Source organism: Schistosoma haematobium, chromosome 1 (assembly GCF_000699445.3).
Source record: "Schistosoma haematobium chromosome 1, whole genome shotgun sequence".
Taxonomy (NCBI): Eukaryota; Metazoa; Platyhelminthes; class Trematoda; order Strigeidida; family Schistosomatidae; genus Schistosoma; species Schistosoma haematobium.
Genome location: NC_067196.1, coordinates 64363717 through 64385826, shown reverse-complemented (window position 1 = coordinate 64385826; position 22110 = coordinate 64363717). Strand labels below are relative to the sequence as shown.

The 22110-nt window shown below is 30.5% G+C and overlaps 1 protein-coding gene across 1 annotated transcript; it reads right to left on the bottom strand.

Annotated features, from left to right (window-relative positions):
- Nucleotides 1-812: 812 nt before the first annotated feature.
- On the bottom strand, nucleotides 813-21797 carry ITGA9_1 (Integrin, alpha; the record flags this gene model as incomplete). The annotated part of the gene is made up of 5 exons (XM_035733650.2): nucleotides 813-2340; nucleotides 13498-13623; nucleotides 15823-16014; nucleotides 18132-19599; nucleotides 20157-21797. The coding sequence occupies 5 exons, from the start codon at nucleotides 21795-21797 to the stop codon at nucleotides 1199-1201; spliced, it is 4569 nt and encodes a 1522-aa protein (XP_035587772.1). The 3' UTR covers nucleotides 813-1198.
- Nucleotides 21798-22110: the final 313 nt, after the last annotated feature.

The following is a 22110-nucleotide window of genomic DNA, read 5'->3' as shown; positions in this document are numbered from 1 at the left end:
AATGGAGCTCAACCATTTCGAGTGTAAGTCGGTCATCCAACAGAGACGGTTGAAAATGGTCGCGTATTTTCGTGGACTGACTGAAATCAAACATTAATACCATTGGATGCCGGGTCAGTGATCTGGAGGCTAGGCGTTCGTCTGCGAGACCGAAGATCCAGAATTCGGTTCCTGCGTTCAGGGTAGTGAGTGCACACTGCTAAAGAGTCAAATACCAGGACAAAATATCCATCCAGTGGTTTAACTTAGATTGGTTCGGTATTTCAATGAAATTTAACAATCTCCACAACTCTGTACTGACAAAATAGTCTAATAACCAAAATATCGTGCTGGTCTTCGCTTAATAAGGTGCTGCTTTCATCTGTACAAGATTAATTTTACTTCATAGGATTTTAGCAGTGGTAATTTATCACTGGGATATTCGACTTACTGATGAGCTTATTTGATTATATGAGAAAGATCGTCGATTTATATCAACTGATATCGTCTATCATTTGGAAAATGGAACATTGCTTTTTATGGAGGCACTTAACTGGATGTGTGACGGTTGTATAGAGTGACATCAAGCATGAAGATATGGTTGAAGGATCGTTGGTTAACTAGTTTCTGTCTTGTTCTGTATAGGGATGTTAGGGAAATCGATTTCCTTGCTAATCATAGTTGCCAAGATAAACACTGAAAGTAACCCTCATTAAACTTACATAATAGTTAGGCTCAACAATAAACCCATGGTTATCATTGAATATAAAATATAACAGAACTAAATGAATCAAAATGATAAAATATCAAATAAAACAATCAGAAACTATTTTATTCTTACTAAATGTATTTAGAGAAACTTATAATAAGTCTTTTTATTGAATAAATATTCACACGAAAAGGAAAACAATTATTTTTTTTATGAAAAGTATCCTAGAGATACATTGACATTCCAAATATTCAATAAAATTATTATACTGAAAGTTATCATCAAAGTTGAGATTGTAAACACAAAACTACCATTTTAAACATTTATATTACACTTTGAAGTTTGAATAATGGTTCAGTGAGTAAAAAAGACACCGAAACAATAAAAGGAATAAAAGTAAAACATAGATTTATATGAAACTTGTGCTATAAAACAGGGGTGTTTAGAATTTTTTAAGGCCTATGATTAGTTTTTTTTATTTTTCAGAAAAAAATTCTCACATCTTCATAATTAAAAATTGTTGCTAAGAGAAATTGATGATTTAGATGATTCTTTATCTTCTTCAATAGCTTCTAATTGTTGTGATTGATGTTGTTCAGATAATAGAAATTTTGATTGGTTTAATAATGGACTAAAACAATCATCATTTTCATTAGATTCTATCAATGTTTTATATAAATTCTGTTGATATTCATTATTGATCATTTGTAAATTATTCTTTTTAACATGTTCATCTGAAAGTAATTTATCATTGAAATTGGATTGATCCGTTTCTACATTGTTATCGAATTCAAACTGATTCTTTTTTATCGGTATTGGTAGTTTTAAATGACAATGATTATCTTCGGTTTTAATAAATGAATCTTGTGAAGATGACCAATCAAACAACTTACTAGTACTATTGTTATCATGATTCTTTTCATGATGATGATGATTATTTTCATGGGAAAATGAAATATTTCTTGTTTTTAATGTAGAATATTTTTTTCGTCTAGTGAAAAATCCACAACAATATAATAATGCACTTAAAATCATTAAAATCCATAAACCAACAATTGAACCGGCTATCATTGGCCATAATGGTACTTTATGAGTTATTTTCAATTGAACACCATGAAAAATGATTGATTGTTTAAGTTCAAAATAATTATCAGATGAATATTTGATATTCATAAACTTATTTTCAGTATTTATTGTATAACTTTGATTTTGTGAAAGATTTTTTTCTATATTATAATAAGCTTTAATAATTAAAGGTAATTCACCCCAATGATCAATGTTTAATCTACTTATAAATTGTATATCAGATTTTTTTAGTTTGAAAAATGTTTCAGCCCATAACCATCCAATCCATTTTAATCTTACTGTATCACCATGTTTAAAATGTTTTATATGACATTGAATGTTGATACATTTTATTAAATAGTTATTTTCTATAGTTTCAATATTATTTGTTAAATGTTTTAAATGTGGACAATTTAATATGATTCTATTTTTATATGTTCGTTGTAAATCAGGTATTAAATTTGGTATGAATTTTTGTATGTTTGGAGAATAAGATACTGATAATTTATTAGACTTTTCAATATCTCGTTTAATGCGTTTTGTAAATTTGACAAGTGAATTATTTGCAACTTTTCGTGGTTTTTCATCTAAAATGTAAATGTAAAATGAAAATCAATTGATTGGAATAAGTTTTAGAATGTCATAATGATAATGTTTCATTTCTGTGTTAATAGTTTATACATTACCATTTTATAGAATCAAAATTGTATCTGCTTATTTGGTACTTCTTCAAAGGATTAAGAAACATTCTAACTCTATTGGTTAATACGAAGTTCAATGTTATTTTTACAAATTAAAAAATATTTCAACAGGTAAAAATAAATAAAATAGAATGTAAAATAGGTATCATCATCAAGGTCTAAAGAAGTGACTTACATTTATTCACAAAACATCAGAAATTCTAATTTTTCTACTCATTGCGATATTAAATGAGAAAGATTAGTTCAGCGAAGAGTTCTCTTTTCGGTGAATTCATTTTCAAAGCTGTACAATCGCAAATATATATATATATATATATATATATATATATATATATATACCAGCTCAGAGAACAAAACTCCACCAAAAAAGCTTATTATCAGTATAATTATTATCCTATAAAAATAAGTATATATATTTGCGATTGTACAGCTTTGAAAATGAATTCGCCGAAAAGAGAACTCTTCGCTGAACTAATCTTTCTTATTTAATGTCTTAATGGGTGTATTCCGTTCATTGGGATATTACAAATATATTATGTTTATTTATAAGAATGTAAGATAATATGCTCAAGTGATTTAATGAATACAGTGTTCTAATCTGCTTTATGTTTGACCAACAATGTCGAAATCAAAGTAAGAATTTAAATCAATAAATGAATTTCATTTATTAACGAGTTATTTGTTGATAAACAACATTTTTGAACTTTCTATTTTTCTCTGTTCTATTAAGTATTCCAGAATTCGATAGACAAAAGAAAAATAATATCAGCTAGCTGATATTGGGACTAAATTTAGTAGCTTTATGTCAATAAATTAACTGTGACAAGACTTTCTGATGTCTTATGACAGATTGAAAAAGATCATTGTCGAAGGCATTTTTAAGTTAAGTTGAATGGCGACCAGTATTTGAATCCAGGACGCATGTTTTGTTCTATTTAGGACTTATCATCCAGATGTGCTTGAATTCTCGTGCTGATATCCACACTAGGAATCGAACTTAGTGCCTTTCGCTTCAAACACCAAAGGTGTTATCCAATTACTTGTTCAGAGGGTAAATTAATGCTTATAATTTAGTAGTTATATCGAGTTAATTCGTACAGGATGAACATATGCCAAAGGTGATTGATTAGTTGGAGTCCTTAACATTCACAACGGAAAAATTGAAACAATACTTACAAATGAATCATTGTCAAAAATTCTGTCATTATTCTGTTTAAATATCAGTTCATTTTTCATAATCAGTTCCAAATTAGTTCATGTTTTGAGTGTATCTCAGCACAAGAAATAATACAGCAAACGAACATATATTAATCCTGATGTTTATTAGTCTGCATAGTCATTAATGTGTTCTTCTGGATAAAACTAAGCTTACTGACTAGAACAGTTTGTTTGGCTAAATAGTTGATGAGCATGAATTACGTATAATTCAAATCCCTAGACAGACGAATGTTCATAGTTCAAGGGATTTAATACATTTATTCGAAACTATTCGACCAACCCCAGCATCAACCGCTTAGAGGGCTTTACTATTTATGAATAACAACGACTTACATATTTCTATATTCAAAACCGTGCCTAGAAGTAGTAGAGAAATAATTAGTGAGCGATATACTTTTTCTCTGATTTAAAAACAGATACACTGCTTGCTTCATAGATAGAAGGGGTTAAAGTTAAACGAGAATTCGGTCAGAAGATAAACCTACAAGAGTAGTGAGGTAGAACAAACAGAAATGTCAAATTGATTGTTCTTTCTATCATATATTGCAAGACTATATATTTGTACAAATGAATCCTGAGACAACAATTTGCATTTAAAAGAAACCCCTTCTGAACGCTTATTCATTGTCCCTTTTAACGTGTTTATCAAACCGAATTATATCATCTGAGTACTCTGAGACGAATAATGAGTTTTTAAGTTGGACTTTGGCTTTTTGAAAAAGGGATGAATAAAATACCTACTCTTTAAAGCTTATGTATAGTGAGACAAAATAAAAATTAGAGAACATGACATTTCTAATAGTTACCATTTACCCTACCCCACCTCCAGATAATGACTCGCTATAATTAATTATCCTAACAATACTATTCAATAAAAATGTCTTTAGTTTACTTATATACCTTTTTGGTACATGTTTTAAAAATAAAAAATCATACGAAATTTTTTTATGAAAGTTATAACCTATTCCGAAGTCAGTGAGCAAGTGAATATTTGGTCAATATGTCGGCGAATTTTGGAATCCTCTTGACTTTCTAAATTATGTTTTTTCTGAATTCTATTTAACAGTTATAGAATTATAGAAATCAGTACTTCAAAGATCATTTTAGTCCAACTAATTTGTGTGCTACGAGGGGATTCTTGTTATTTTATGTTTGCGGATTGAAGTGATTAGAAATCTTCACCACGTAAAAGAATTTTCTTCCAAATCCTCAAATGTAGCTTATATATTATTCACTAACCTATAATGATAGATATGCATACTTAGAATTGCTGACAAAGTAAATTCTGGTAGGGAGAAGCCAGGAAATTCTACACAATTTTACTTTCATTACGGATACTCTGCTTCCTGAACTAAGTTGATTGATTCAAAAATTTAAAACAATACTTCCAGAAATTTCACAGATTGAAGTCATGAGTCAGTTGAAGACAATGGTGTACGGTGGTGCAACTTCGTGGATTGGTTGAAGTTAGACACTAACACCGCTGGATGCCGGCTCAGTGGTCTAGTGGTTAAGTGCTCGCGCGCGAAGCCAGTAGGTCCTGGGTTCGAGCTCCGCGTGGTGCGGGATCGTGGCCGCGCACTGCTGAGGAGTCCCACACCCGGACGAAACGGCCGTCCAGTGCTTCCAGGTTTTCAATGGTGGTCTAGCTTCAACTGACTCATGATTTCAATCTGTGAAATTTCTAAAATCTCCACAAAACCCATTCTGATAATACTTCTAGAGTTCTGCTTTGAACTACTTATTTATGTTTCAGTAGCATATTTATAAATAAAAAAGTAATGGACGAAGGCATCAGAACTTTGACCAGAACAGAATTAGCCTGCTAAAGTCATATAGGTAGTAAAGATGAATAATGCTGGAAAAATCACTGGCTGATAAACTGATTGCAAATAACTGGTAAGGGCATCTAAAAATATTAACCCATTTCCAGCCAGTACTATACTTATAAAATAAGTCTGAAATTATATCCTAGTAGCCACAAATAGAACTCTTCAATTAAGTCTACTACATTTTCCCATCAACCTTTTAATACAATAATCGTATTACAATTACTGAATAATGTAGTCATTATTATAAAACCTGAATTTTAAGTACACATAATTAAGGTTTCTCAAAGTAAAGCAGAAACGGAAGTCCATTGTTTTATGGTTTTCAAGTGTTCGTCAGTGGAGATCAGTGTGTAACAAAAATCGTCTCATTCAGGCTATATATATATATATACGGTCATCATCAATATGTTATCAATAGGTGCTATTTATTACTTTGTATGATTAATTTGTAGGATGAAATTATTCTGAATGTGTTAACATTCACACATTTGATTCTGAAGTGTTGAAAATGGAGTTGACGATATGGTTAAATATTATTATAATTGATTATAAACTGGTTTCATTAGTCATTTAATTCAATGAATAGTCATTATACTATTAAAAAATAATAAAATTTGGACATACTTGTGTAATAATACCATACTTATATAAGTATTTATACATTAGATACAGCTGTGTATCATATGAAAGTTAGTTACTGAATAAGTATTTGAATACATTGATTGATTTATTAACGATTACATCAGTGCAATCAGACTACTTTATAATTCTTAAACTTCTAGTATTTCAAAAAAACCAGACATTTTCACACATTTAAACGTGGTATGATGTTATAGTTAAAAATGGTGTCTAAAATTGTATCTCTTAAATGACAATGTAACATAACTTACAAAGAATTAGTTTAAAATATGTTTGCAAAACACTTAAGATATTGAAAAACTCATAAGAAATTCTTATCAACTATCGTCAATGTAGTACAATGGTCTAGTAATGGCCAATAAACAATGTTGTATAAATGTAATACTAAGTATAACTTCTGATGACAAAATATGTAAGCCAAATCCGATCATATGTATTGATCGCTTGAGACATGAGACATTTCATTTTAATGTTATTCTGTAATTATGTATCTTTATTATGTTTTCTGATTGTTAAAGACTAAATCTCCCATCCTTTTGGCAATATCTCAAAGCTTATCGAAAAGTTTCATTCTAGTGATGAGCGATATGTTCTTTATGAGTCTGTAAAATATCTGATAAGTATTACAGGTAGGTTTAATTAATGATCGTCAACAATATCTAAAACTGGGTTTAGAGATTACTTTTGAGTGCCTCTGATCGTTTAGTATAAAGTACGTTTCGAAGATGAATTTAATTGAATAGAATAGAATCCTCACCAACAAATATCTCTACAGTTAAGAGAACACATTACATTTGAATAAAATTAAATTACATTAATTGACACATAATGCTTAATTAATAAAGTGGTATTCATAAAACTTTTGTGCACATATTATCGTTGAAATTTCACTGTTACTTCTCTAATTAGTATCACAAGGGGTTTTGTGGATATTACAGTGATTTTAATAGTTGAGATCATGAGCTAATTAAAACTGGACCACCATAGAAAATCCAGAAGCACTGTACGGCCGTTTTGTCCTATTGTGGGACTCCTCAGTAGTGCACATCCACAATCTCTCTTCGTGAGATTTGAACCCAAAACCTATCGGTCTTGCGCTCGAACGCTTCTCTAATTAAATGTGATATGATGAGGAATAACTGAATCTATCAAAGTGTGAGTGATATGGAGTTGATTTTACATAATCATCTGTGACATGATACTACATCATGAAAAGTAATTACACAACTTATTCAATTAGTCATCTCGATAAGGTGTAGATGCTTAGTTGTATAATAAGTTTAATATGTTGTTCATAGTATGTGATCGATTAACAGGTGCTAAATAACATTCAGTTCCATTTTTTGCCAATGTGACTGCTAACCTGACTCTGAATAAATGACTTCAAAAGTAGTGTATCTATGTATTATTTTAATAAATTTATATCAGGAGTCATTGTGTTTCCACCAAATACAAGTCAGTTAAGCATTCCTCAGACATAACAAGATGTTCATAAATTAATAATTACTACTAGAAAATAACAACAACAAAAAACATGAAATTATCTTGGGAATCACTGGAACCATAAAAAGATTATATCCTTTTACCTTCCTAGTTTGAAACAAGTCAAGAATTAATTAAATGATCTAAAAAATATAATTCCATTAAACCATTAAGTTATAATTCACCTATCTACATTTCCATTTTCAATCAAATTATGATACAAAACAATGATTTTAAATTTTATCTAGTGGTAATACTGAAAGGGCATTTATATTGAAAAATCAACTAAAGGTCTTTTTGAATTATCCTATTTGTTACCGATACCAGACATTATCAAGTTATATATATATATATATATATATATATATATATATATATATATATATATTCAATGTCTTCAGCCTACGTAAGCGTATATGTGACTCATAACCCAATCAATATAGTTATAACAATCATATAATGGTTAGAATAAACTTCAGGGTTTATTATTTTTTTCAAAGAATTTTTTCAATAAAACAATGTCATGCTTAGAATCATAAAGTTTCCATTGATAAATTGTAAGTACATAATAGTACATATGTTAAATGTCATTGTACATTTGTCATAAATGTTTAGTATATCAGATAATACAGTAAATCTTTGTTTTGTTTGTTTTTTTTTTGTTTTAAATAATAAATTCAGACGGATATTCTTTGTTTATATACATTTCTTTGTGATATATTCTATTATTATAGATAAACATTATTAAAGTGATATAAACTTGAAATGTTTAAATTCTTAATATAATCAGACATTGTTTAATGACAAATGTATATATCAATATAGTTTATTTTATAAACTTATATCAAATAAGGGAATCAATTCAAATCTGATAGTGTATTTGATAGTGATTTTATCTAATTAAAGGACTTTTTAATATTAATCATTTCATACTAATAAACTATCGGCAAGAACAATATGGTTCAGTTAGTGGAAATTGCAGTTCACTAGTTTTCACTAGTTTTTTGGGATCATCGGGTAAGTACTAGTGAGGTTAGACACAGGGTATTAAGGAATGATGGTAAATCAGTTGATGAGGTTGTGAATCTTCATCGACTGAGATGGTCGGGCAACGTGTTACGTATGCCCGAACACAGATTACCACGACGTGCAGTGCTAATCGGTGTTAGAGATGGTTGGAAGAAAGTTAGAGCGGCCAAACCAAAATGCGGCGTCAGTGCTTGAAGTCAGTAACTTATGGTCTGATCCATGTTGGTAGATGCACACTACTTGGTTGGTGTTCGCGTGACTATCGTACCCAATGGTTGTAAACGCTGCGTGACATGGCTCAAAAGCTATTACAATGGTGTAAGTGTATACACTCTGTCTTCCCTGTATTATATCCTTATCGCAATCTTTCTTGTATATATTACCACCTCTGAATTAACTACTTTTATGAATCCGGTGTTCATCTTGTTGTGCTAATGAGGTATTGCAACTTGGACCGATGCATATATGTGCCCGGTCCTACGTTGTAGATGACTGACTGACTGAAATCACTAGTTTGTACTTTTATGAACTTATTCAAATTACATCATCACCAAAAAGCTGATTGTATGATTTTATAAATGAATATTATCCTGATAAATAAAATGTTATTACTGAAATCATGAAATGTCTAATGATAGACCACTGTTGAAAACCCTGAATGGCTTTTTCGTCATAGTATGGAACTTTTCAGCACTGTGTGTCCACAATCCAGCATACGGGATTCAAATCCAGAACTGATGTGAATAAACGATTGTTCAGTGCTCCAAAGTTTTCAATATTGGTCTAGCATTGTTCGGTTCATAATTCCAGTGAAATTTAATAATCTTTAAAACCTAAAACTGAGAATGATGTTAGTTAAACCCCAGGGGTTTAAGGAAAACATAGCAAACTCAACTGATTATGATAGATCATTTCACTATGTAGTCATACCCTTGCTATACATTTGATGAATTGAGGAAATTTTGAAAAATAAAAGATATTTCCTAACCTATACCCTGTTATTAACTTATGAAATATTGTGGATTTTCTTATATTTTCAGTATTACTGAAAAATATCCTTTAATAAATGTCGATATGTTTCCACAACATAAAATGCACTTGCGGAAAACTTTACTTAAACGGTATCAGAAAATAAGCTTGAAATCTGAAGGAAATGCTACGATAATATGTAAGTTAACTCACAACTTAATCAAAAAGTATTCTACGAAAATGTTCCTATATTAGTTCACTACATTGCGATGCAACCTATTCGAGACTAAAAAAAAGATCAAATATAAATGTATCAAATGAGATTTCGTGCTACCTTTACTTTTCTGATAAACAATCATTTCAGTTCCAAGTAAAATGTTTATGATGATCAAAATTTAATGTCACTAAAAAGTTAAAATATCTTACGTATTTGACCATTTGTTGGGCTGTCTAATGAAAGGCCTACAAAATCTTACTGTGATGGCGGAATTTAGTGATTGTCTCTCTATCTCTTTCTCTCTCTGTAAACACATATATGTATGTACATAAATGTAAACCTTTCCAATTACGAGAAACTAGCCATTTTTATCCAATGCATTACTAATAACAAGACTTAGATGAGGGATACCTTTAAATAGACAGTAAATGAGTTCGCCGTTACTGGTTTATGTTGTCAAAGCAGTTTAGATCTAAACAAAAGACATTTTGGATTTCTTTTGATTTATATACTGTCAGTATTACTCCATAATGGTACTACAGATTCATCCTTATAAACTTAAAATATGTCAGTTAATTTATTAAACACTCACTGAGATATTTATGCATAAAATTACTTTTAACATTTTATATTGAAGCTTAAAATTTACTTTCCAAAACCTAATCAGTTAAGAATTGTAGTACAAATTAATCAAAAGTAATAACCTTTACGCTAGCAGATCCCGCCAATCCATAGTAGATAGAATATTCCAAAGAAATAACTTGAATATATGTAATCAGATGGATTTCAGAATATAGATAACCTTGCAAAACTATATAAACAATAGAGTTAAAAATATAATCTTCGTAATAAAATGAACTGTAAACTTAGATATTGAAGTGGTTATTTATCATCACTTTTGATTGTGATTTTGAATTCTTAGTGTCCCTTTTTTCCTCTTTCCAAATTTATTTCACTGGATTATACTCCTTGAATAACATCTTCAAACCCTAATCTTTCCGATTACTGCTTATACTTTTACTACCTCTACCACTATGGGATTTGAATGTGGTATGACAACTCGGACTGATGTACGTACGTACGAAGTCCTATGTTGTTACTGACTGACTGACTGACATCACTTTTGATTAGTATAACCTCACATGATAAAATAGAATTTAAGATTGGTTAAATCATAGTTCTAGTCAAGAAATGATATAAAACACTGAGTAACAGAAATGAGAAAATTATTTAACTACAATTGAATCATGGATAATAATAATATAACCCTGAAGACAATGAATTAACTTTTCATAACAAATAGAACTTAGATAACCGAACATTTTTTGATAGAAAACCAAGAGAAACTTAAATCAGATGACGACAAAGAATATCACTATTATAAGCGTAGCATAATTAATGAAATTTAAATAAATAGGAATGTTGGCAATTATAATGAAATCGTGAAAACAACGACAAAGTATATGCAGTAAACTAAATCAAATAACCTAGTTTATATGAATATCAATGGAGAAATGATACATAACCCGTCATTAACCCATACACCGGACTCATCTCTAAGGTATTTGTAGAGATTTGGGTTAAACATATACAATAACATCAGAGAATAGATTGTTAAATTTTGCTCTGCACTATTACTTATTAACCACCAGATGTAAAATTAATGATTATTATTTTTTTTAACATAGTTGAGCTATAAAGATGTACATGGTACATGATTAATTAACATTACCACACATATAGATTTGTAAATAAATGAGTGGATAAATGATAAGATTAAATATAAACAAGTTTTAACTTGCTTATTAGTGAAAGAGACAATTTTACACCAGATGATACTTGAAGCAACAATCTTATGTCTGTACTTGTTTTATCTGAAATGTATCATCTAGATGTATTTTAAACCGTAACACAAGTTATGAGTATGTATTTATTATAAGGAGAATATATTTTAATATCTGACCCAGTATAAATAGCTTCCTTCATGAATGTAAATTAGACAATATTGTTTTACTTTGTTTCGATATAAACAGAGACAATTGTATGTTACCATATAATCATGGAGTCTCATGAAACTTCATTTTATTAAAACCATTTTAGTAATAATCTTTATTATTATTTGTAAACGAAAAACAACATCATACACACAGTTCCCTTGGGAAGAACAATAACTGTTCATTAGTGACTTCTAGATTCATATTCAACTATTAATTGCCAGTGGAATTTAGCATAACCTTATTCAGAGAAACCAAGCCAGACACTAATTAATATCAAAAAAATATCAACATCATGTTTTATCGATTATACGAATAGAAATATGGTCAACGTTTTAATCATCAACAAGTATTACTTTTTTGCTTAGCTTGATTAAGTTAATTTGGTCCTAACATGATTTTGTTTACCAGCTTGAGCTGAGATTTCCAATTAACGGTAGCATAGGTTATATTTGGTTCACTGATCAGATTCTTTCTGAAAACCTTTTGTTTTTCTGTATAGTCAAAATTATTATTTATTTTCAACAATATTAGTCTGACTTTATATGTATCACCCTTGTATTTAATATCCAGGGTTCGAATAGCATAAAAGTAAACAAGTATTTATATTGTATTAGAAAAACTGTTCAATGGAATAATTTGAAAATGATCATAATAGCTACTGAACACATTAAACCACCTAGTATATTATGATGATGTGATATGTGTAAAGTATGAGTTTCAATACTTAGTGTATGAACAAACTGATTGCTTGTTTTGTTTCCATAAAGGTTTCCTAATTCTAACCCAGGTTTAAAAAATTTCAGTACTTATCCTCTATGCATCAAAAGTGGTCATAAAAGGTAAAACTTGTATCAGTGACTAGACTTTAAGCTTCTATTATGCCATAGTGACTTTACAAGTTGATAGACTTCTGTGTTTTAGAAACCGACTGACTAGAATGCTTGTATTTACTATCGTACACAAAGTATATTTTATTCTATTGAAATGATCAGGATTCGATGAAAATAACTGTAAAACTCTCTATATAACCATCACTTTAATTAAAAATCATCTGATAACTTATGATAGATTTTCTGACGTTTTAGTTGAAAGACATGATCTACGATAACCAACTCAAAAGTGTTAAAGTAACTAGTAACATTAGATGAGGATTGTGCTAGATCATAACTTGATTGAAGAAAAACTTTGAAACACTGGGCTTCAACTCATTAGTTCAAATGTTTTGGACTTGTGAAACTTAAAGTTTATGGATTCACCTTCTAGCGAAGTTAAAACCTTACTACTCAGAAATTTCAAAGTAAAAAAAACAGCTAATTAATGCCCGTTGTTTATTTATTTTGAAATCTCAGGATGATATCGATTTCTGACAGAAATTATCTTCCAATTGTTTAGAACCTACATTTGTTTTAATTTATCATTTAATTTGATCAGTTAGATGATTAACTAACTAAATAAAGCATAATATAATGAATTATTATTAAATATGGATTAATAGTACAATTTATTTATCTACAATCAAGTGAGTATAATAGATTAAAGGTCCTTATATCTATTCTGTAACAGAATCTTTACATTAATCTGATATTTACATATTTGAATAGTTTCAATAATATTAATAATAATGGATATAAAAGAGGAAAATACTTTGTTTCAAACGTACTGATAAATTTGAAATCCATCAATGTAAGCTCTAATGGGTTAATGAATTTTTTCGGTATTTCACAAGTACCATATTGTTTCCCATCGGAACCGATTATAGTTGGTAAAATATTCCTCAACAGAGTTGCTGTAAGATAGTAAGTTATAGTAACATAGATAACAGGTTTGTAACTAAAGAAATTCCATTATAAAATCATTTAAACTGGGGAATTAAGTTAACAAATTCCCTGAAAAATTTATTACGAAATAGTGAAATCTCGACAAAAATTAATTTCACACAAGAGTTCTCAAGTATTTTAAACCAGAAGTCAAGACAATTCTAAAGACGATTAACTGTTTGTCAAACAGTTGATGTTAGACACTATCACCATTGGGTGCCGGCTCAATGGTCCAGTAGGTTAAGCGTTCACGCGCGAGACCGAAGGCCCTGGGTTCGAACCCCGCGAACGGGATCGTGGATGTGCACTGCTGAGGATTCCCACAATAGGACAAAAAAACGTCCGTCCAGTGCTCCCAGGTTTCCAAAGGTGGTCTAACATCAATCGGTTCATGATCTCAATCAAAAAGTTTAAACTCATTTCAGCAAATTAATGGGACTAAAAGTGTTTAGTTCAAACATGTTTATCATCGTGGGTGTATATTACTAAGATATCTCAAACCAAGGATCCCTGATTATCAATGATTCTCTTTCTTGATGAGATCTGTTTTCAAAACAAATAAATTATTTTTTATAATTAACTTTTAACATTCTTATCGGATAAATTTAATTCATACCTTTCAAAATTTAACTGAGTTATAAAGAATACTTTTAAAATGTCATTTCAATATGTTAATTGAAGTCATGCTGATAGAGGTACCTACTAATATTAACCTCGTGAGACATTGTGTAACTTGTTTAGACAAACAAATGACATAATCATCATCCATTGGGATATATGCAGTCTGTTGCACGACATTTTCATTGGTGAAAGTATATATAAAGCTTCAGATGTCACCATGAAAGTGATGTGTGGGTGAGGATGGCAATGATTGACTATTTGCTTAGTCAGACTAGTAGATAGTCTAACAGGCGTTGGATAAGTTATATATTCTCCTGTCCTCATTATTATTGTGATTGTCGGTTTTTTGGTGTGGAAATATATTTAAGTTCAAGTCAGGTTAATTACGTGTTCTTGATCTGGGTTGTGAAGTCCTGTAGAATAGACACTGGGAGGGGATCTAGTGTAGATATTCGTCTGAGATAAATTAACGTCTCACTCGTGTAGACGTGGAAAACCGAGTGTTACGACAGAAACAATAGTATTTAATTATTACCAGACGATGAAAATGACTTTCAAATGAATAAACTTCTCACAAACAACCTGAATGACTTAAAATATTCTTAGTTATAAATGAATCGCTTCAACCTTAATCCTTTGAAATTTCTGTTAAAAATCTTGATTTATAAGATGATATGACGGGATAAAAAGACGAATTACATTTCATTACTCAATATGACTTTTTTGTTCAACATTACTTCCATTTTTAATTCAGTATGATAATTACTCAGTGAAGTATTTGTGCTTGTTTTCCAAGTGTGATATTTTGTTCGGTATAACATTAATTTGTTTCAGTGTGATGTTTTATTCAAGATAAGATATTCTTGTATTAAATTAAAACGAACTATATTCAGCATGATATGCAGTATGTGATTTATTATAACTCCGGGTATCTTTCATGTATGTGATTTTATCCTAATTATTGATCAAAATGGGTGTACAAATCAATATATAAATGAGTGCATTTTCTACTAGAGTTGTCTTGGTATTTATTTTGTAGTGAATAAATTTCCACTTGTATCAGTCTTCCATGTTCATAGTTCGCGTCATGGGAATTGTAGTAGTTTTTCGTTATCAGGTATAAGTAATAAGTGACATGGATTTAACATGAGATAAACCATAGTAAAACAAAACACGAATACTAACCGACAATATTGTACAGCAGTTATACAATATTCTTATTTAACAAAAGGAGAAAAATAATAAACAACTGAATTGCAAACCACTTTTACTCAATAGTTTTACTCCGTCTAATTGACTTGAAGTCTTTGAACTTGGGTCATATAAGAAGTATTATTTTGAAGTTGTAAAGGAAAAGTAATCACGTGTTTAGGCTCTTTTTTTTACCTATTCTCCAACTGATACTAGATCTTGGCGACCGCTTACATAATTATTAAAAGTACGATAGATAAGTAGAATATTTACTTCTTTATTTCGATTCATTGAATATAATGCAATAAATTGTTTTATCACGTCCTCAATAAAGTGCAAATAATCAATCAACTTACTTTGATTAGTGTATGACGCTTCACGAATTTGATCAGTTAAATAAAGTAATCTATGACCGTTAGTTGTTTCATATGGTAGTTGTAAGATTAAGCTGAGATTAGTAAGAGTTATCCATCCTTGATTTTCGATAAGGAAAGTATGTTCAATTCGTGGTCCAATATCATACGAAAATATTTTACGTGATATTGTGTCTAGAAAACAATAAGACAAGTTGTTGTTTATTGTCATTAAATAATGTAAACAGTTTTTTTGGAGATTATGTTGAGTTTTAATAAAACAGTGTAAAATAAAACAAAATGAAAATGTATAGTTCTCGGCCTAGGACAATATAAAAAACCGTCTTTCATGCTTAGCATCATATTAACCATTCAAGTTAGGCTTTCCAAAGTTACATAGTAGACAGAAATGAACACAAGAAACAACACAATGATTATTAGTTAAACATTTTTAATAGCTTTCATCGTTACATAAATATATCAAGCGATTCGGTGCAATCAGAAGCATCTGGTATCTTTTCACGTTATTACTTACTAAGAGTACATATCTCCGGTCAAAAAGGAATCAGTATACATTGTATACTCCAATGTCTCAGTCAAATTGTTACCACTTAGCTATTCACGGTGATTACGGGACCAAATCACTTAAACTTGTGACCATAGTGCAACTTGGTAGATCAGAACTAGATGCTAAATAAAGATGACAATGATCATCACTATTCAGTCATTAGTTGGTTTCAATTTCTCAGTCTTACAGTATGACCGTCAACGTTCGATCATAATAACTAAAAAAAGGTTTGATTACTAACATTCAAAATAAAATAGAGCCGAGTTCATAAAAATGGAGTTATACTCCATGATGCTTAAAGAGATGAATACACTCCTTAATAATATTTACTTCATTATTAAAAGGGATTTTATATATTTTGTTATTTGCAGTAAAGGAAAAATAAAGTTAAATATTTGATTGGTTAAATATCATGAGTTATTCAGTTAGATTTTTCCTTCTTGTCTTTCATACTTAACAGAAGCTACAGGAAATTACAATGCTAATCTTGTGTTGAAAAGAGATTTCCAATAGCTAAATCTTTTCATAGTTAGAAAAGATTTAGTAAACAGACAGCATTCAACTCAGCTATTTCTTAAATCTAGACTTCGCTTAATTTATCATCCTATCTGATCTTAATTGTACAATCTACGTCATTGTATAATTCCTCTTGATTGATTAAATATCTTCAGGTTAAATTTATTTCTACATTTTTTGACTGGGGTAGAAACAAAATCTAACTGAAAATTCTGTTGGTCACCATAAAAATTTGTCTGACTTGAACATAAGTATTTATGCAATGAGATTTAAATTTTTTCATTATCACAGAAGTAATGATTATACTTAAATTATAATTAATAGAATTTCAGTACTTGAGATCATGAGATAATTGAAGCTAGACCACCATGGAAAACCTGTGAGCACTGGATGGCCGTCTTGTCCCATTGTGGGACTCCTCAGTAGTGCGCATCCACGATCCCGCTTCGTGAGATTCGAACCGGCTCAGTGGTCTAGTTGCTAAGCGCTCGCGCGCGAGACTGACAGGTCCTAAGTTCGAATCTCACGAGGCGGGATTGTGGATGCGCACTGCTGAAGAGTCCCACAATAAGATGAAACGGCCGTCCAGGGGTTCCAGGTTTTCCATGGTGGTCCGGCTTCAATTAACTCATGCTCTCAACTATTTAAATTACTACAATTTATGCTCCATTAGGAGTAACAGGCGTAAGTAAGTAAGTAAGTAAGTAAGTAACAATCTCTACAAAACCCCTTCTGATACTAATTAACAGAATGCCAAAAAGTATTCAAACTTAAATGAGATGCTTATTTAAAGACGTTTTAACCAAATTATTATAAGTTTATCAATATTTGAAACGATAAGGTATTGATTATGTTTTAATTAATGTAACAGCTGTCGATTATTATAATTCCTCTGTTAACTTGGACAAAACAAAGTACATTTAAACATTTTATTGTGAATGAGATTACTTCTTCAGTACAATTAAAAAAATTTAATAGTTGGATTCATCAGTCGATTAAAGCTAGAACACCTTGGGAAACCTGGAAGCACCGGATGGCCGTTTCGTTCCAGTATGGGACTCCTCAGCAATACGCATCCACGATTCCATCCGCGGGATTCGAACTTAGAACTACAATCTCCACAAAACCTCTTTTTGACAATTAAATAAGTTTTATCCTAAAGTATAACTTAATTGAATATTATAAACACTAGTGCTAATGAACATTCACAAAAAAAGCGTATTCTTACTTTGTTCAATAACATAAGGCTCCAACCTGTCATCAATTATAGTTGATGGTTGTATACCCGCAAAAATATTCACCACTGGTTTATACAGAATTCTATATGATATACTTACTAAATTGTTTTCTTTTCGTTTATCATTTGTTTCTGATGTTACTTGAATTTCAAATTTTGGCGGATATTTATAATTCATATTTGAATAACTAAATGACATAGTATCAATTTTCAATTTTTGACCTGTTGATAGAGTCGGCAATGACAACAGACCTTGAATAAACACATATATATCAATTTGTATGATTTCATCCGGATAAATCCATAAATATGGAGATAATGAAATTAGTGCAAATAAACCATTTTCATCTATATTAATAGTCCATATTTTTGAGTCTGTTAAATTAATGAGATTTATTGAACTTGTTTCATTTTTTGATAACTTCTTAATATTTATCTGAGTGATTTTACCTTGAATACCGTTAGTTAAAGTCAGGTTTTCATCATCTACTAGGTACCAATTATAAAAACGAGTCAAAATATGAAGTCCAGTTGACTTAGTTGGACCCAAATTAATTAATTTCAATCGAATCACTTGTTGTTGTTCATTCGGATGTCCATATTCTATAATTTTTATAAACGAGTTATTAACTACAGTCAATGAATTTTTATAACTTTGTATACTCATCACTGAATGTATTGGACTCCAACTTATGTTCTTAAAACTCAAATCGGAACTGCATTCATTCGCTGGAATGCAAACTGGTTGGGCCAGTTGTATTAACTGAGAACATTCAGACCAATCAATTAAAGGGTGTTCTTGTTTATTACATTTCTTAAGGTTTTGCATAAAATTACATTCAGTCAAATTTAATTCAGATTTATATGAGATTTTCAATGGTATACTATTTAAATTCATTTCTTCTAATCCGTACATTGCTATTAAATGAAATTTTATTAATATATATGACTGTGATGAATCCAAGTGTATATTACTTATTTTATCTCCTAGTTGAAATCGAGGTTTTAATTTATTGAGTTGAATAGTGAACATATCGAATGTTGATAACTCAACGCTTTGTTTTATTAACAAATCAGATGAGAAAAGTTGAGTGGTACCGTTTGAATGTAAATAGTCATTCCATAGTACATCTGGATTCACTTGATGATGACGTATTTTAGTAGAAATTAATCCTTCAGGAATGTTAATATATTGTCTCAAATGTAGGTCATACAGGCGTACATTTATTTCAAATGGTATTTTTGTCCCCTTTTTGAAGTGTAACATTGAATATAACGGTGGAATATTTACTCGACATTGTGATTTCAATAATTTAGGCATTGTAAATAAATATGGTACAGCATTTAGTTTAAGCGAAGTAACAGCGAATTCTGGCCAACCATCTCCATCGGCATCAAAACCTCTTGATAGCCCGAATCCAAAACCATCACCGATTTCTGGATTAGGAGATTCTATTATCTAGAAAGTACCAAAAAAGCAGTCTACGTCATTCCTGAAGAAAAGTTATATAAAGAATATGGTTTAAACCTAAATCCTCATGAATTCGTCAACAGATTAATATATGATTTACTAGCAACCATAAGTTAAAATTACAGTGACTCATAAAAAGTTTTATTATTTATCACCAAAAGTTGAACGAAACATGCTTTACTATCCAGTGGCAGGGTGATGTGCTCAACTTATTACTACAATAAATTATTCATTACCCAAACTCTTTGAATAAGAGATTCGATTACATTGATTTTAACCTCAAGTTGAACAGATAGACATTTGTTCTATGTCCTGATGTGTTTATGGAGCGTTTGAAAATGGAATTATAATCATCCATTTACAACAAAATCAACCTATTACAGAGTAAATCACTTCATAGGTCATTTATACCTTACATTCATCAGAAGTAATCGTTAATAATTTAAACAAATGGTGATTTCTTACAAGATAAAGCTTCAGGAATTTATAAACTGAAATGAAATTGTCATAATATTTCTGAATTGTAAATTTATATGGGTTTTTACCTGTAAAGGTTGTAGATCTAGTGTACACTGTGATGTAACTCGATAAATATAGACACGACCACTATATAATGAAATATTTAAATTTCCACTAGGTAATTCCATCTTCTTTGATTGTATTGCTGGAGCACTAATAGCCACATCATCAATCCCATCTCCGTCAATATCACCTAGACGAGCTATGGAATATCCAAAAAACTCAGTTTTTCGAGTCCCTTCTACGAAAAATAAGCCAGTTTTATGGGTAATACGTTTTTCTGGACATACGATATACACCCTTCCATGATTAGGATTGTATTGTTTCGTAGAACTATCAAAGGGGGCTCCAATTAAAATACCATAATTAGTTCGTGAAACACTCTTATCCTTTGAGCGTTGAGGAATATTTACTGTTTCTATAGTGAAACCGAAGCCAGTAAAATCACCAGATGATTCGGTGTTGCTCCGGTTTTTATTTATGATACTGTAAACCAACAAACCTTCTGCTTCTGTAGACTTGGGGTTAAAAGCTTTTATATTTGGTCCGTAGGAATCGCCTAGTGAAGAAACTATAGCTAGGTTTTCATGCATCCATAAATCGCCTCCCGAAATTGATTTATTATCTTCTAAATCGACATAATGTTTCCAAGACTTGGAAAGTGGTGTCCATCTAACTTGTTGACTAAATTGTACATGATTACCTAGAATTCTGTGAACCGTAAATTCATCTTGCTGTTGATCAGGAATGTTTTTAAAATTCATTAATATGTCATCTAGAATGTGTACTTCACCTGGATTGGCTAAAAATAAACTGGTAAGAAGTCGAATATTTGGTAACTGTGAATTGAGATGATCATAGTAATTTTGATAACTACGAGGAGTTGTATCAATATTTGTTGTTTGTTGTAAATCGAATGAAAATCCTCCACCACATGGTTGTGAATAACCAGAGTTAGTACAAAATTGAATGATGTCTTCCATTTGGTTTGTTTTCCTTTGATGTGACCATTGACCATTGTGTCTTAAACGAATATGGCATCTACCACCAGCTTGTTCTTGATATTTCATGTCCACTACAGACTGACTTCTATATTTCTTTTCACCAGTATGCCAAAGAGGATCACAATAAACAATAACTGCTCCACTAATGGGTTTTTTGAACTCAAGACTACCAAGGCTCACTCCTAAAAGGGTAGTGCCATCATGATGTTTTGAATCATGCTCGTTTTCTTGATTTGATATGTTTTTAACTTCCATTGGAGAACATTCATCTAAATGCAGCCATAATCCATACTTAGATTTGTAAGTTAATCGACAAGCAATAACCCCGACTGCTTTCTTTGTAAATGGATTCACTGAACTTAAATTTATCCTATCGATTGATCCACCAAAAATTAACCATACTACACGAGTGTTATTAACAATTTCTTTAAATCCTGTCACCGTAGTCCAATGAAACAAATTATACTCATTGGGGAAATTTGGCTTTAAAATTTTGTCAACAGAATTTTTCAATTCTTGACTTATATTCGTTACTGTAAATTGTCTGAAAATAGGTTGTTCCAAAAAGCTGTATGACAAAACTAGTGTGAAGTAATAAAATCCATATAAACAAAAGCAGCGAAATCTTAAATTCCGTATAAAGTAAATATTCCAAACGGACATTCTGTAAAGTAAGTTACTTGTTATTCATATATTTCATGATGGACAAACTCATATAAATGTAACTGTTGGATAAACGTATACTGAGCCCAGTGACTGAAAAAACTATCCTCCTAACTAATGATTCAGTCGTAGAGTTTACGATGTCGTTTAACAGATAGACTTGATAAATAAGGAATGATAATGAATCCCTACCCATCCAATACACTTTCGATTGGTCAAGGTCGTTAATTATTATTGGTGTTGCCATAAGAAGACCCCTTTGATTTATAATGAGCCCACGTAATTGTTTAATGTGGTTAACACACACACAATA